The sequence below is a fragment of the Ursus americanus genome, chromosome 21 (assembly GCF_024610735.1).
Source record: "Ursus americanus isolate L20-20 chromosome 21, mUrsAme1.1.p, whole genome shotgun sequence".
In the NCBI taxonomy this organism is placed as follows: Eukaryota; Metazoa; Chordata; class Mammalia; order Carnivora; family Ursidae; genus Ursus; species Ursus americanus.
The window spans coordinates 6,814,452-6,832,272 of record NC_142147.1 but is presented as its reverse complement, the minus strand read 5'-3'; the positions used below and the strand labels follow the sequence as shown (position 1 = coordinate 6,832,272).

Here is a 17,821-nt window from a genome sequence, read left to right as displayed (position 1 = left end):
AAAGTTCTCCTTTTCTTCTGGGCACATGGCAGGACTTTTTCTCCCCTTCTCTGAATACAAATGGGGCTATGAGTCTTGCCATGATCCAAGAAACAGGAGCAGAAGTGACAGTTCCTTCTGGGTAGAAGCATTAAAAACCATCGAGATTTGCCACATTTCCTTCTCCAGCCTCAGCAATAATGACTACATGTTTTGGGATGAATCTCTAACCTTCCTGAGTCCCTAAGTGACTCAAACAGGTAAATCAGCACACTCTCTAGTTTTAAGTATAAAGCATGAATGAGAAATACACCTTGGTTATAACGAATGCTGAGATTCTGGAATACTGAGAACAGCAAAGCTTAGCCCATACTAATTCACAAATGATGTGCCTCATTTAGTTACTCTAAAAAGATTTCTGATGCCAGTACTAATCAAGCCCCTCTGAAGGCATTGTAATTTAGGAACCGATCCATGGCCTGCCAAAGTCAAGGGAATGAAAGCGCAGTCATGATGAAGTTTTTCAGGTAATAAAATTTGAAGACTCTTTCTCCTAAGAATTCATCCTAAGAAAACAGAACAGTTAAAACTTGTTCTCCAATCACTTACTGAGCACAAACTACATGACAGACACAACATATGGCACCGTAGAGGATGGCTAAGGCAGGGATGAATGCAAGTCTGGTAGAGGAAGCAGACCCATAAGGTAAATTTCAATACAATGTAATAACCATCACATTAAAAGGGATGCATAAAGGACAGTGGAAGCGCAGGAAAAGGAGCACTAACAGCCCACAGGAGTTGGGAAAGCATAAATCTGAAAACAGAGAAGGAAGAGCACTCCCAGCAGAGAGAACAGAAGGGACAAAATCACAGGGACATGAAACAAGATGTGAAGCTCTTGGATGGACAACGTGACTAAATTGGGTTTAAATGGGATTCAACAGAGTTGGGAAGGGTCTTAATGTTATCCTAAGGAAGTAACTTTACCCTATCACCATTAAAGTCTTTTTCTCAGGGGAGAGGCAGGCCCGAAACGTCCTTAGAAAGGCTCAGTGAACAGGATAAACCAGAGAGAAAAGAAACCAGAAAGAGATTAGTCAGGAAGCTACTGAAGAAGTCTACTGATGAGGGCTATGTAAGGAAATACAGAAGGAAAGGACAGAAAAGTATTAGCTGGAAACCACCTCAATGTCTAAAAGGAAAGATAAAATTCTGACATCCGAACTCAATGAAATTAATAAAAATACTTAATATGAAAAGCAGACATGGAGAGGAAAACAAAACAGAAGACTGAACTGGACTAAGATCAGAAGATCAGCCAAAAGTTAAACTAAATGCATGACCGCAGTGAAATTATGGTGATGTTTCTCTCTAAAGATTCCTTTCATGTCATTACAATTCTTCACATGTTTAAAATTTCTCTTCTGATTCAAAGTGGGGAGAAGTAAAAAGCAAAGTGCAATCTCTATAAAGCTGTGTCCAAAAGAACACGGACCCAGGGAGTATTACCCAGGAAAAAAAAAGAAAATTCTGATTCTCCCTCTATCTCCTTCTTAAATGGCGTAATCACTTACTTTAGTTCTCAAAAGGAAGTTTCTTTGTTCAGAGCAGATTCTTCCTTTAAGTCCCCACAGAAGTTATAGTTCTAAGTTTTTCATTTTCCTATTGTTTATCACACTAGAAGTGCGTTGCTTCAAATGCCACATCAGGTACAGATACCCTAGGCTGTGAACACCTGCCTTACACTTTGCAATGATCGGGGGCCTTTAGACACTGCCTGATGCTCACAGATCTAGTTACGGTCACTGGACTGCATCATCAGAAAGTAGAAGACTACATTTTATAAAATATTTCTTACAAGGTTTCTTACAAAATGGTGTGAGGGGAGGAGCTTTCCATTCAATCTAGAGTTAAAAAACCTCAAACTTACAATTAAAAAGGCAAATATTTAATGCATGCCTCACGTGTGCTTCCCTCCCAGCATTCTAGGCTTTAATCATCTTTGAAATTAGTCTACCATAGACCTAACCTTCCAAAGTCACTGCTAGTCTTAGTGTGACCTTGACTTCTGAACCAATGTAACTTATGTAATTTGCTACCTAGATGTTCTTGTGACATAGCGCTTTTGTGCAATATTTTAATTAACATTATGCAGGCTTAATAACTAATAACACTGGAAGTTATAAGGAAAGCTCTAGAAATACTCTTTGGAAAAATTTTAGAAAGAGTTGGCTCATTTTTCCTAGAATGACTTAGGTATACTCTTTAGACAAAAGCAAAGTAAAATCAATATATTATATTACTAATTCATTTAAACATATGCTGCCCTAAAACTTCACCACTCAACAGATTCATCATATCTTAGGGCAGCAAAGGAATGGAAGAAAATGGGGTTTTAAGGAAAAGAAATAAAAGCAACTCACTTGTACTGCATATTTGTAAAACTGTTCTGAGAGTTCTCCTAGCTCCTCCCTGGTTTTACAGGTGTTGGGAAATTCTTCAAGCCTGTCCAGCTGCTCCACTTCAGCAACAGGATATGGCTTCTCTTTTAAGACCTGTACGATCTGGAAACGGCACAGGCCTGTAATCAGCAAAGTGTAGTGAGGCTTGGGCCAGTTACTGCCTACAACCTGAACCGCCAGGGCAGCCGTCCCAATCCTGAAAAACACACAAAACATCAGTGTTACAAATGTGCAGTGTGGTAGAACAGAAACTTGCCTCAAAACGTGTTTCCTTTTCTGAGAAATTCTTTAAAAAACAAATAACATCTAAAGTGGAAATGAATTATTTCTCTAATTCAGCATCTAGCAATGGTCTGTGAAGTCACTACCATCAGCAAGGGGGCAAAGCAGACCATCTCATTCCAATTAGCATCTCCTTTAAGATTAGGTAGAAATTCCTAAAAATAAAAACATAAAAGTACTTGACAATTACACAGCTTAAATTCATTTTGCTAGGAATGAGGCAATATTATACCAGAACAAATATTAGCATTTTAAACAGATGGAAATATAAACAGCATAATGTTAAACCAATCTGAGAAATCTCTGTTCCAGTAACCAGTTTTGCTACCAACATCAAGCCAAGTTTTTCACACAATCAATCCCCAAAATATCTGCCTTTTCACAAACTGTTAATCAAATCTGAGAATCAGTACCTACTATGCCCATGAATACGAAATTTCTAAATGTGGGGACTAAATATTAGAGGCCACACACTGTCATGACTGAAGGTATAAACCTAGTTCTGTCCTAAGTGGTAAATGCCCCACCTAATACTAACTTAAAAAGTTCTTTTTTATTTCCGTCTTAGCTCCTTATCAGAACATACAATTCTGACCAAGTTACATATAAACTTAATTCACAGAAAGAAGTCTCATCCAAACTAAGCCAAAACTATACAATGTAGAAAGAGCCACATTCAGAAGACACATCTAGATCCCAAACTAAAATTTTATCTTCTCCGTTCAGCCACAGGAAAGGTTGTCACTTCAGAGAAAAAACTACAATTAAGGCAACTAGAACTCTCAGCACCATGGGGAAATGGTAATCCTAGAAAATCGCACTTGCCCATCTCAAACACACTGAATCATCTATGAATACAGAATTTGAATATTTCAGGAAATTTGCTTACTTTTATATGCAGTCAATTCGCGACTACTTCCTTATAAATTATTCATTGCGTAGATTACGCGGAACTTTTGGCTTCCTTCTGCCATTCAGTTAATTTTGGGCTACGTGCACCTTTCCTTGCCACCTTTTCAATCACATCATGCGTACGGGGGATAAAAACTGATTTAAACAATAACTAAAACCAAAGAATCAGGAAGATAACTTGGTGGGGAGAAAAAACATGATATACTTTAAAAACTGAAATGATTTGACAATCATCTATTATTTTAAGGTATTTGTGTTGTGGCTGCTTTTCTTCAGTCATTAATGGTAGTAGGCTCTATCTCCCACTTCCTGTAAACCAACTCAGACTGCCTGAGAAAGTTAGCAATAGCTGAACTGATGAGAGGCCAAGATTACAAGTCCCCTCAGATAATGCCCATCAATGCTTGCACAATGCGGATCTGTCTACAAGCAACATCACCAGATGACAAACCGGATCCCTGGCCTAAGGGGTTTGCAAACTGGAACCAAGGAGAAACCAGAGAGAGAGGTGAGGCAAGTCCAAACCTCCAGATTAGGAAATAAATTTAATTATTTGAGCCACGTCATTCATTAAAGATGAGACTAAAAATGAGTTTTCTTACAAAGCAAGTAAAATACTGTATTAACACTGAAAGGAAGATGTTCCAAACTGAAAAGAGATTAAGTTGGATTTATATTCTGCCTCTCCTCCCAATGAGATAAAATGTATAAAGGTTTTACATTTGTTAATTGGGTCTTACTTTAGATCACTTACAGTTGACTAGAATGTAACCTTTTTAAAGAAAAACATGATCTGTGAAATGATAAATGGCTAGAAAGAGCATCTGGGGAAAGACATTTCAGGTGAAAAGCTCTGTGAAAAAGGACCATATTTAATGTTATTTTAGACAAGTTCTATTGTATATTGGGCTCCAGGTTATACATATAAATATAGATAGTAAGTAAACAAAATATACCATTAATCTAATACTTTCCTACTATGATACATAACAGGCTTCATATCAAGTTAGTCATCTTTCGGGGCGCCTGAGTGGCACAGCGGTTAAGCATCTGCCTTCGGCTCAGGGCGTGGTCCCGGCGTTATGGGGTCGAGCCCCGCATCAGGATCCTCCGCTATGAGCCTGCTTCTTCCTCTCCCACTCCCCCTGCTTGTGTTCCCTCTCTCGCTGGCTGTCTCTATCTGTGTTAAATAAATAAAGAAAATCTTAAAAAAAAAAAAAAGTTAGTCATCTTTCTAAATATTCCAGTTTTTCTATTAATATTTGCTTTATTAGGCATGACCATAAGCCAACATTCTGATTTTGCAACAGACTCAAATGTATACAATATGTGAGCGGTGTTCTTTCCCTTCAGGTGTAGCTCTGTGAATCTACACCTTAATTACTGTGATACTTTACAGTTCAGAGAATTTTTGAGACTCCTAACTGGGATCTATTTTCAGAGTTGTACAATATTATTTTAATCCAAACAAAGTCTGATTATAATGGGTATGATTTATGTACTCTGGAAAATGACTTAGATAATATAAGAGTTCCAAAAATATTCGAGAACCATCAACTGTAGTCGTGGGAAAATCTAAAAGCAGCACCACTACAAAAGGCAGTTTTCGAAGATGAGGATATTGTATAAATATCCAAACTGGCCTATACCAACCACTTGCTTTTTTTTTTTTTTTTTTAAATGTTAAAGCTCTCCATCTTTCTTGGAATCCTCAATCTTCCAAGTCTTTTTCTGTAATGACACCAGTTTAGTTCTGCCCATATTGAAAGAAAACGGGGACTTCTCACCCCTCCCCACAACCTTCATTTGTGAAATTTACATTTAAAACTACCCATTTGAGGAATAATACCTCTAACATATAGGTTTATTGCTCTGTAGCCTAGTATTCATAAGGCTTTCATAAGTATTATCTCATTATATACCACCTTTTACTCCTGTGAGGAAGGTAGCACCACTTCTTTATAAATTAGTAACTGAGATTCAAAAAAGGTAAACAGATTAGTTATCCATGATGATAAAGATATTGCACAGGCAGGCAACAGGGACCTGAATTAGGCTTTATGACAAATTTTACTTTTACCACCACAATGGACAATATCAATTTGTGCCTATAAGAAATACAAATAAATACTTACATAGTTTCTAAATAGCTGAGATACTAGAAAGCACAGCTATTATTTAATATCTACGGTTCACATCTTAATTACACTTAACAAAGAGAAGCATTTCTACCAACACTCTGGAATCAAGTTACATATCTTAGGAAAAAAAACAACGAAAATATCTTTTTAGTGCTATCTTGTGTCACCCTACTTATCTTCTTGAATTATTTGTTGATTTTGGCAAAACTCATCATTATGATTAGTAATAATTTAGAAATAAGGAGTCTATTAGGATTGCCCCAAGGTCTACAACAGACAAGGCTTCTGTTGCTACAGGATTTTTGATTTTCACTCCTTTATTAAAACTTCATTTCTGGGGGTGCCTGGCTGGCTCAGTCAACAGAGCATGAGACTCTTGATCTTGGGGCGGTGAGTTCAAGCCCCACGATGGGCACAGAGATTACTTTAAAAAAGATTAAAAAAAAAAAGTAAAACTTCGTTTCTGAGTTTAAGAAATGCCACTTGAAGACATTTTCCTTAAAAAGAGTAAATGCAAATTTAGGAAAATCTAAGTAGAGCTATCCATCACATACTTGCTAACATAAAAAGACTAAATTTTAAAATGTTAGTACTATCAGGTAATACTTCCTGAATGCCTAAGAATGCTCACAGATAAAAATAAGAGTAATGCCGGGACAAAGAGTTGACCCAAATTATGAAACTGGTCAACTGCTATCTATAAAGCATTCACTTCTTGCCAGACAAATGCCAATGAAACTAACTGGAGTCTTGGAGGAAAAGCCAGAAAAAAGAAGAGGGACTGAGAAATCAGCAATATGAGGAAATGAAGCCATGTATCCTGAAGAATATAAGGCTGGAAGAAGACTGGATGCCAATCTTCAAATGCATGAAAGGACAGTGTATACGCAGTGCTAACTTATTATCCATCTTCACTAAGAAAACAATGAGTCACTCAAGTCTAGATAAGCAGGGTGCCGTGAGGTGGCATAAGAGCCAAGTTCTATGCTGCAGGGATAATCCAGGCGTCCTTTAAAAAGGCTCCTGTGGCAGGTAACATGCCTGCACACTAACATGCAGAAAGGAGTGTGCTGTTCAAAACAGTAAAGGAAGCTGTTCAGGGAAGTCAACATCTGGCTTTGCTACTTTCTGTGACAAGGAACACTGGGGAACAAATTACTTCTGCTGCTCCTTCAAGACTGAAGGTTGTCACCTGGATGAGAGTTTAAAGGAAACAAAAGACAGGAGTAGAGCCCCTGGCCTTCCCTTTGGGTACCACCACCATCTGGAAAAGCAGGTAACTGAGCAAGGGCAGATTTGTGTATCGAAACAAAGTAATGTTATGGGTAACTCAGTATTTGCATTATCAAAGCTTTTAAAATTTTTAAGAGTATTTAAAGGTCATAGTAGGGAAAAAAGGCATTTGAAGCTAGTGCTAAGGAATGCAGTACAATCCTTCTACACAGGTTTTTTCAAGTAGCAGACAATATTTCTAGAATAACCAGATGGTCTGGTGGGTCCTTATGCTAAAATTCTAGGAAGAATTGTCAATGTATGTTTTCTAACTTAAATGAGTAAATTCTAACAGTGCTATTAATTTAAAATAAAGGCAGCAATATGGAGATCAAGTATTAGATTGCACATCATCTTGAGTATTAATGATTACTTCCAAGCAGGAGAATTTAGTTATTGATGCTTCGGAGGGATTTACATAAAAGAAATTAAAAAGTATCCAAAATCTTGCCAGGATATACCAACAAAAGGACTAAAATATGACTAAATCTACTTTTGAAATTCAGTGTACCCACAGGTAATCACCACACAGATGCACAGAACTAAAACAAAAAAAAACCCTAACCGTGAACACTCTTGCCTCAACCAGCAATCAAATGCCTGGGCACAGAAGGCAAAAAATTGTGGTATAAGCAGAGGCTTAAGGAGTGGGGTCATTATGTAGGGAAACCAGAATCCAATACAATTTTTAAGAGTTTACTGAAACTTGAAAAGTATCCAATTCCATGCAAGCAATAACCACAGGAGATCAGATGGAAGCCAAAATGTTTTCCATGCCTGAGAAATGCAAGGTTTTACAATGTGGACTAATAAGAGAGTGTTACGGGTTTTTGTTTTGCTTTGTGTTAGGAAGGGAGGGGAGAGATACCAGTTTCCTCTCCGAATCTGAAGAGAGTTATAGACTTTTCTTTTAGAAATGTATATAGTCACAAGATTTCGGTAACCCTCTCAGAAATCATTAAGTCGGGAATCCCCAACTTTAACAAAGGGTAACTGCAGGTAAACAATGGCTCTAAACTAAAAGCATCTCAGGAAAAGTTAAGGATAGGAGGCAGGGGCTAGGGAGGGGGGCTTTTGTTGAGCACATCCTATATATATCCCAGCATTGTCCAACAGAAATATAATGTGAGCCACGTGGGTAATTTTAGGAGCCACATTAAAAGGTAAAAAGAAACAGGTGAAATGCTAGTTTTTATTTAACCCCGAACAGCCAAAATACTACCATTCCAACACTTAATCTATGTAAAATTTATTAATCAGCAAAACATTTTACATACTAAATTTTCAAACTCTAGTGTGTGCTGTATACTTACAGCACGTTTGGGGTGACTAATTGCACTGATTTATCTGGGACTAACGGTGTTTCCTGGGAAACGGGATTTCTGCTGAAACTACTTCAATCCTCAGCAAACCGGGACAATTGGTCACTCTAGTATATCAGTTTGGACAAAGCGCATGTGGCTAGTGGTTACAGTACTGGACTACTATCTATCAAGCATGGCACCAAGATTATTTCATTTAATTCATAACACACCTAAGAAATGGATACTGTTAGGTTCCCACAGGCACAGAGTGTCTCACCCAAAGACACACAACTAGGGCCATGGTGAAGGGCAATCTAGTGGTGAGGTTGGGGCGTAAGAAAAGAAATGTTAAGATATGAGAGAAAGCGCGGAGATGAGAAAGTTCCAGAAAGAGAGACAAGGGGATACGTGATTAGGAAAGGAGGGTAAAACAGAAGGGGCAGGCAGAGAGTTTGGAAAATAGGAACCCAAAAATTAATGAAAAGGGTAGTGCGGGTCAGGATGGCACAGGAAAAAGAGAAAACATGTGCAGTACCAAGTGTCTCACTTAAGAGGGCAAAAGAGACGGGGAGGAAGGGAAGAAAGGGTACGAAAGAGGGGTGGCCTAGAAAGTTAAGAGCACTTGGCTAGGAGTCTGAAGACCTGGGGGCGGGGACGAGGGCTTAACAGCGGCAGCTAACTGCACAATTTTCACTACTTTATAAGTTACGCCCTATAACAGTCACGAGACAGACATCTGTCACCCCCATTTCACACGGGAGTTAGCTGAAAAGGCAGAACCGAGCCACGAAGGCAACCCCCGAGCCTCGGCGGCCCAAGGCCGGGCCGGGCCAGGGCCGGGGTCGGGAGAGGAGGCCGCGCCGCCCGCCGCCGCCGCCGCGGGGGCCGCCCGGCCTACCTGTGCAGCGGCGGCAGGTCCTGCGCGTCGCTGGCCGGGTCGGGCGTGTTGGGGATCACCCCCAGGATGGTGCTCTGCAGCGACGTGCCCTTAAGCAGGCGGCTCCGCACCAGCTGCAGGTTGCGGGCCGAGTCTACGCTGGTGCGCATGGTGGAGCCGGGCAGCAGCACGCCCTCGTTGGTGAGCAGCAGCGGGAGGCGTCTGGGGATCTGGATGGGGCTCACCGACGACATGGCGACAGCTGTTCGCGCTGGGAGGCCGTCAAAGCCAGCAGGACCCACAGCTCTGCGCGACCTCGACAGCCCGGACTAAAGCTCCCAGGCGCGCGCCGGCGCTCCGCCGCTTCCGGCTGCGCACTACGGCCCGCCCCCAGGCTCAAACCCCGCAGCTTCGCGCTGCCCCCTCCCGGAGCCGCTCGGCAGTCAGCGCGGAGGGCAGGCGCACTCCAGCCCTGGGCGACCTTCGCCCTCCGCGAGGCTTGCTCTTACATTTTCTCCTGAGGCTCAGCGGCAGGACTGGCCCCTGGAGAGGGTCATGTTTAAATGTTTTTAACTTTCCATCCGAATTGATTTTAGATTTACAAAAATGTTGCAAAAAAAAAAAAAAAAAGTTCAATTGAAAACCAGAAATTAACATCACTGTTATCTAACCTAAAGACCTTGCACAAATTTTGTCAGTTTTCTCCCTAATGTCCTTTTTTTTCTGGTCCAGGATCCCATTCCCATTTTATATTTAGTTGTGACGTCTCCTCAATTATATACATACATATATATACACACATATCTGTGTACTTTTAAAGAGCATTGTTCCGTTATTTTGTAGAATGTCCCTCAATTTGGGTTTATCTGATATTTTCTTGGGATCAACATTATACATTTTTGGCAGAAAGACTATAAAAAAGAGATGTGGCCTTCTTCCTGGTACATGATGGTTGAAATGTATTATTAATGATAATTTTGACCTTGATTACTTGGTAAAGGAGTTATCTGCCTGGTTTCCCTACTGTAAGTTAGTATATTTCTTTTTATAAGTAATACACATACTGTAGGGAGTTAATATTACATTTATTAATTGGAATTCTGTAAGAAAAAGCTGCACATCTCCCTTATTTATTTACTTACTCAATTTTTTTTATGCTACTAAGGGTTCATGGATTTTTTTTTTATGGGCTATTACCCACTAGTATCATGTATTTCTTCACTTGAATTGTTTTAGATTTGGCCATTAGGAGCTTCTTCACGTTGGGATTTGACTTGGGTTTGGCTATAGGTTGAAGATGGAAAATTTTCCCTATGAAGTCGAGCAATGCTCTCAGAATCCTAGAGGGAACTGAAGTCCATTCCAATCAACAAGCATTCACTGAGGGCCTGCTAAGTACAAGGACCCGGGCTAATTGTGAGAGATAAAGCATATAACATAAAGCAAGCTCCTACCCTTGTGTAGCTCTTGGGTGGGGGGGAGCCCTGTAGATGGCTGAGTGTGATACAGGGCAGGTGGAACTGTGTTTCTGTGTGTGCTGCAGATAAGGGAGAGGAGAAAGCAGGCATACAAGCAGGTGTACAAGGCCACGGTAGAGACAGAAATGCTGGAACTTAGATGCTCCTGCCTTTCTTCTTTCTCTGACATTTTCCCACCTTTCTTTTCATTCACTAAGCAATATTTTTGGAATACCTGCTATGTACTGGATATTATTTTAGGTGCTGGGGGTATGTCAGTGAACAAGACAGGCAAGGCTACTGCTTTTATGGAGCTGAACTTCTAGTGAGGGAAACAATAAGCAAGGAGAGCAATTTTGGATGGTGGTAAGTCCTTTAGATGGTCAAAGAAGGGCTCACCGGACAGATCACATTTGAACTGGACCCTGTGCATGAAGAGGTAACAATGTAAAGCTCAGGGGAGGGGGGCCTAGGGGGTGCAGTTCCAGGCCAAAGAGCCAACAACTGCCAAGACTTTGTGGCTGGAATGAATTTTAGATATTTGAGGAAACTGCTCCTGACATTCAGTGCAAGTGGGGCTTGGTGGTTTGGCTGAGATAAGAGAAGTGGCAGGGTCAGGTAGTAGAGGGCTGTGTAAGAGGTAAAAAGATGGGGTAAGCAGTCTAGGAAGAAGTCAGGGTTTTACTCTAAGCCTGATGCAAGCCATTGGCAGTTTCAAGGTGCAGAATAACTTTGCTGGTTTGTGTTTTCAAGAGACCATTTTGGCTGCTATTTGGAGAATGCAATGTGATGATTTAAGGTCAGAAACAGGGAAGCTAGTGATGAAGTGGTGACAGTTGTCCAGGCAAGAGATAATGAGGACTTAGACGGGAAGCTATGTTTGTAACTTCAAGAGAATATGCTGATGGATTGGACATGACGAATGAAGGAAAAACAGTTGTCAAAGCTATCTCCTAGACTGGGGCTCCAGCCACTGGGCCTAGAGAGAAGTTGAGCTGAAGATCCTGGATAGAGTAAGTAAGCTCTGGACCATTTCTCTGGGTATGCATTATGTATCCTACTCTGTGATAGACTCTGGGGAGATACAAAGATAAAAAAAGATTGGCCCAGGTCCACAAGAGCTTACCTTTTTATCAAGTCCTTTCTAAGGGCAAGATGGAGAGGCCCAATTTTTTTAGGTTCCTTGTGTTTAATAAAGAAATTTGAAAAAACATCCTATAAACCTTGTTGATATGTTTTTGGAACACTTATGTAGAATGCTTTTAACCTACACACTTGTACTCCTGCCCCCATAACAGCAATAACAATAAACAAAATTTATATTCTATGCACATAATAATTGCCGGATTTATTTTTTTAATTACAAATTCACACTGCACTAAGGAAGCTGTGCTGCGGGAACGGATCCATGTTTAAATTGCTTGCTTGACGGGCACCTTCGTTTAATCCTGTGACTGTATGTCTATGACGGGATATGTCAGCAGACCTGGGAAAGCATTACAAATCTAAAGTTGAGGTCCTCAGGGACCATGTGGATTTCCTGGCTCCTTTTTTGACAAACTCTGCATCTATATCATTTATTTATCCTTCAAATATTTATTAAGCATCTACCGTATGCCTAGCACTATTCTAGATTCACAGATACATCAATGAGCAAGACAAACAAGGTCCCTGGTTTCAAAGAGCTGATATTCTAGTGAGGTAAGCAGAAAATGAATAAGCCAAGAAAGAAAGAAATGGCAATTTGAGAAAGTAGTAAGTAAAGCAAATAAAGCAGGAGAAGGTGATAGAAAGAGGAGCGCAATGTTCACTAGGGTGGTCTGGGAAGGTTACTCCCAGGAGGTGGTGTTTGAGCTGAGACCTGAATGCTGAGGATGGACCAGCTCCACGAGGAGCTGGAAGGAGAATGTTTTTGGCAGAGATTCGGACTAGCACAAAAATAAGGTGGGGAGGAGCTGCCTAGTTTCTAGGACAGAGGAGGAGGCCAGGCATTGGGATGTGGGGATTCAGCAGTCAGGAAGATGCCAGTGATGGCCTCCAGAAGCTATTGGAAGTAGCAGAAGGAAATGAACGAAAGAGCAGGGAAAGTTGACGAGCACAGGGTGTGAACGGACTGGAAGGGAGAGTTATAGGAATAAGGTCTAATCATCTACACCTCTTTGGAGCCTGGATTGCAGGTGTCTCTGCCCCTTGCCCTGGGTACTTTCCTTACCCTCTGGTGCACCTTCTGGCCTTAGACCCTACATCCTGCTGGATAAGGGGTTAGCACAACGAGGAAGTAGTCAGCTCCTCCAGATAGCCTGTGCCACACATTACCTTGCTCCAGGGGCCCTCCTCCTGTTCCCAGATGGTTTGGTCATATGCAAATGGCTCATGCCTAAACCAAGTTTATAATCATGACTTTTTCCCCTCAGGAATGGGGAGCACACAGGGCTGGAAGCATCTGTTTCCTGTCTGTTTTATTCCCGTCAGGTCCTAGTCTTCTACCCTCACCGCGGGGATGGTCTCGCCACTAATCAGAGTGAATAAACGTGCACTCTGGTTCTTCCCAAGAGGAAGTTGGGAGGCCAGGGAACTTCTCAAGGACTGCCAAAGGAAGTTCTGGAGGGAATTCCCCTGGCCAGTCGAGGAAGCAGAGGTGGGCGTTATCGATGGGAAGGTGGCCCACACTAACGTGGGACTGAGTTGCAGTTGTGTTGAAATGAGCAATCCGTGTTCTGCAAACATATCTCCATTATACATGCTTACATTTTCTTCATTTCCATTTGGTTTACTTTTCCCTGTTATTGGTTTCTTCGACAATTGCCGTATGAAAATGGGTCACACCTTTGAAACTCTCACCGCATCTCTCCGAAGGTGTGTAAAAATAAACCAGGTTGGCAAATCAGACTAGAGCTGAAAGGTGAGAGAACATCCAATATCTTTGGTTGGTCTCTAAGAAGATGGTCTTTTCCATGAGCTTCTACTTGCTGGGTAATGAAGGAACGTTAAGTGTTCTGGCCTACCATTGTAAGCTCTTGTTTAATCCGGTCATTCAGATAACCAGTCGTTCAAATAGTTCCTTTAAGTTACTCTCAATAAAGGATCAGTCTCAGAGCTGTTGCCTGGCAGAAGAAGAGTCAGGGTCCCGGGCACAGGGTCCTCTGCTCCTTGGCTTTTCCAACTGATGTCTTTTGTCCACCTGTCACTGCCTGCCTTGGTGTCATTGAAGGGTCTGGAGTGATACGTTTTGGCTTGCTTGTGGCCTGGCGTTGTTCCCAGGGTTGCCAGGCCTCTGTGGGCCCTCTACTCCACTCCTAAGACCTTTCCAGGACTCTCATTTATTTGCAGTGTGGTTAGCCCACTAGGCCGCCTCAGCAAGGGCCTCACCCAGACTTTCCGCTAATTCTTGTTCCCCTCTGCACCAAGGGAGCCAGGAAAGCTCACGCCCAGGTACAGCCAGCACTAACTTGGGAGTGAATTGGAAAAAGCTGTCCCTGGTGGGAGAAGGATTTAGCAAAAGGCACCATGTTTTCCAGATGGATCCGCTGTGGTCTGCTGGAGCCTGTTCATATTGGCTCAGGAGAACAAACCATATCTCAGGAGTTCTGAGAGCCCAGTCGTTAAACGCAAACATTATTAAAGTTAAATTACACAAACTTGCATTTAACTATGTTATATCAAAGACAAAGGTAATACTCAAAATGTATCACTTCCTAATTATTTTACTGCGTTTTACTATTCTTTACAGTTTGAAATCATTATCTATTGCATCCGTAGGGCGGAAATACAGTAGAACGATGTATCGCTGTGTTTGTCTTCCCAACTTCATATTCGTGATCGTGTGGGTAGCTTGAAATCAGCTGCTGTGGGGATATTTACACCACAAGAAAAAAAGATATTAAAAAGGCTTATGAAGCAGGGCTGTCTTATTGTTTTGTTGATTGTCTAGGCTGAAGAAATACATGGAGGAAATGCTAATAGGGCAGGTTAAATCTACAAGTGTGTGGTCCCTAAAGCCATTACCTGGTGAAAAGCACAAGAAAAATGGGGAAGTATTGCTTCAGTATTTGCAAACTACTCAGGTCATTGATAAATGAGTGAAGATCCAACCAAGAGACATCTTTGATGTTTTCTTTTCCTCTTACTTATTAAGGTAAAGCAAAAGGTCAAGCAGCATTCATGTTGGAACTACATTCATTCTCCAATTGCAATACTAGGTTAGTTAGAGCTGCAAACATCTGTCAGCACACCGGTGAGGCAGCTGCTTGCCAGCTACATGACTTGCAATCTAGAATTTGTTGGCTTCCACCCCCTGCCCCTGCCATTCCCTCCACCGGAAACCTTTGTGAAGTGAATAAATTGTACTGCAGGATACTGTGGTCCTAGCCCCAGGGAATGCTATTGAGTTACGCCAATTTTACTTTAATGTGTCTGTGTCCTGGACCGGTTCATGGCAGCCAAAAACCTGGTTTCTTCCCAGAGTCTTAAACAAAGAGTGCATAACATTCTCTCTCTTCTTTTCCACCATCCCTGACAGATTCGTTTCTTTATTTTTTAATTTTTAATTCAATTCAATTTAATTAACATATACTGTATGATTAGTTTCAGAGGTAGTATTCAGTGATTCATCAGGTGCTTACAACACGCAGTGCTCATTCTATCAAGTGCCCTCCTTGATGCCCATCTCCCTTTTACCCCCTCTCCCCACCCTCCACCCCTCCAGTAACCCTCAGTTTGTTTCCTAGAGTTAGGAGTCGCTTATGGTTTGCCTCCCTCTCTGTTTTCATCTTATTTTATTTTTCTTTCCCTTCCCCTATGTCGATCTGTTTTGTTTCTTAAATTCCACACATGAGTGAAATCATATGGTATTTGTCTTTCTCTGACTGACTTATTTTGCTTTCACTTCTACCATCGCGTGGTGAGTAAACCTCATGGCATGATGCCCTGGCTGGGGAGTCTGTCTTGCATGCTCTACAGCAGAATTCCAGAAACAAACGAGTCCACCAGTTGCGGTTGAGATTTGCTGAAAGGAAGTGGGATGGGAGGAAAGGGGAGAAAGGCATTTGGAGAATCTTCTCCCAAGACTGGTTAGTCTGCAAGTCTATTTACATGAAGCACAATCCAGCATAGGAACGTCAAGAGCTATATTCGAACACCAGGACTGATTACAGAATATGTGGGACCTGGTGCAAAATGAAAATGTGGGCTCCTTGTTCAAAATTAGTAAGAATTTCAAGATGGTGACAGCAGGGCCTTAACCAAGCCTGGACCTTCCTTAATACGAGGCACTGGTCATACCCCATGATGCTGGCCGTGTTGTAGACTCTCTTCCCATTCTTTCAGAAATATTCCTAATTCTCATCCCCTCTCCCAACCCAGGCACATGGATATTTTAGGCATGAGTCACATATTCAGAAAGGCAAAAATGAAAAACATTTTAATACATTTTTAAAATACCTTGGGTTATTTAAGATTCCTAAAGTGTGTCCAGCTCGACTCTCTGAGTCTGTGAAAACGAAGAGTCAGAGTCGATAGCAAAATTGCATTTCTTTCATGTATTTATCCATCCATTTATCATGTACTCATTGAGCACCTGCTATCCTAGCACTGTCCCAGGCTCCGAGGATTCAATAGTGAACCAAATAGACATGTCCCTGTCCTTGTGAGGCCCTCTATTTAGAGCAAGAAATGAACTCTAAACAAATGATTCACACAAATATATAATTACAAACTGGGATAAGAGAAGAAGCATGGTTTTATGAGCAGGCCTGGCTCAAGGTTATAGGGTTGAGATTGGGTGGTTAGAGAAGTTTTCCCCAGGTGATCTTGAGCTGAGGCCCGAGTAGATGTTTAAAAAGAAGGAGGCAAGCCCATCCCAGGCAGAGGGAAGAGCAGGAGCTGGGACAGTGGCCTGTGTGACCCTAGCCCAGTCCCTGCAGGGGATGTCCCCCTCTCCTGACTGCTCAGGACGAGTCTAAGCTGCTCTTATCTGCTGTCTTTTCAGGTTCTCTGATTTTGGGAAACGAAGGATTGGCAAGACAGCTGAAAATGACCAGAAGGAGGCTATACTGGGTCCCCAGATCTTCCGGTGGACTCGGGAATCTCGGCTTGGACATGAGCAATGACACGGTTTCAGGGCTTAGCTACGTAAGTAGGTCTCCTTTGCATTAAAATGCCAGGTAACTAAATTGACAGGGTATTCTCAGCGGTCACAAATTTGATCAGAAAATTTTGTCCCATGTTATTTACACTTGATTTCTTTTAAGGGATCTCAAGCTTCTGCAATTAGATGAACCATAATCCCTGGTCATGACACACCCTCATGGTCTATCTATCTATCTAAGCATCTATCAATCATCTATTACCTATTTTATTATGTATTTACTTATAATAGTACAATAAGCACCTGTAAACCCATCACCAACTCACCAGCTTGAAGCTTGACAATCACATCCAGCTGTTGGACCTCCCCTCACTTCACTACCCAACTTCCCTACCTGAAGTAACCACTCTCCCAAATCTTTTCTCATCAATTCCTTACTATGCTTTTGAGATAGTATTATTTATTCTATATGAAGTCCTAAAGATAATATTTTTTTAAAAATTTTAGTTGTTTCCCACTTTATCAAAAGGGTCACATGTAATGTTTGGGGGTTACTTTCTTACTTCTTGATTTCTTTTTAGTAGGTTTACCCCAGAGGGTGACTTGGTCTCACATTCTGTGGGTGACTAACTATAGCTCCCTTTATTCTTGTCTAAAGTGTGTATGACAGATAAAAACCTGGGGAGGTGGAGTGGCCTGCCCAGAGTGACCTCGTGAATGTAGGCAAAACCAAGGCTGGGACCCAGTTGTCCTGCCTCTTGGCCCACCGCTTATTCCCTACCCAGCAACCTTTCTTTTATTTATTTTTTAATTGAGGTACAATTGACATAAAACTAATTAATTTCAGGTGTATGGCATAACGATTCAATATTTGTACAGGGTGTGAAAGAGTTACTACAACATAACATCCATTGCCTCATGTAATTATAAATTTTCTTATGGTGGGAAATTTTAAGATCTACTCTTAGCAGCTTTCAAACCTACAGTGCAGTGTTATTAACTATAGTCACCATGTTGTACATTACAGCCACATGACATTTATTTTAT

At 41.4% G+C, this 17,821-nt stretch overlaps 1 protein-coding gene across 1 annotated transcript in view; it reads right to left on the bottom strand.

Annotated features, from left to right (window-relative positions):
* LONP2 (lon peptidase 2, peroxisomal) overlaps window positions 1-9,600 on the bottom strand; it is a 100,133-nt gene extending 90,533 nt beyond the window's left edge. Inside the window, exons 1-2 of the mRNA XM_045806729.2 lie at window positions 9,254-9,600; window positions 2,406-2,640 (exon numbers count right to left, since the gene is read on the bottom strand). Coding sequence (XP_045662685.1) covers window positions 2,406-2,640; window positions 9,254-9,486 — 468 coding nt within the window. The 5' untranslated portion in view covers window positions 9,487-9,600. The remainder of the gene's footprint in view (window positions 1-2,405; window positions 2,641-9,253) is intronic.
* Between the last annotated feature and the right edge of the window lie 8,221 nt (window positions 9,601-17,821).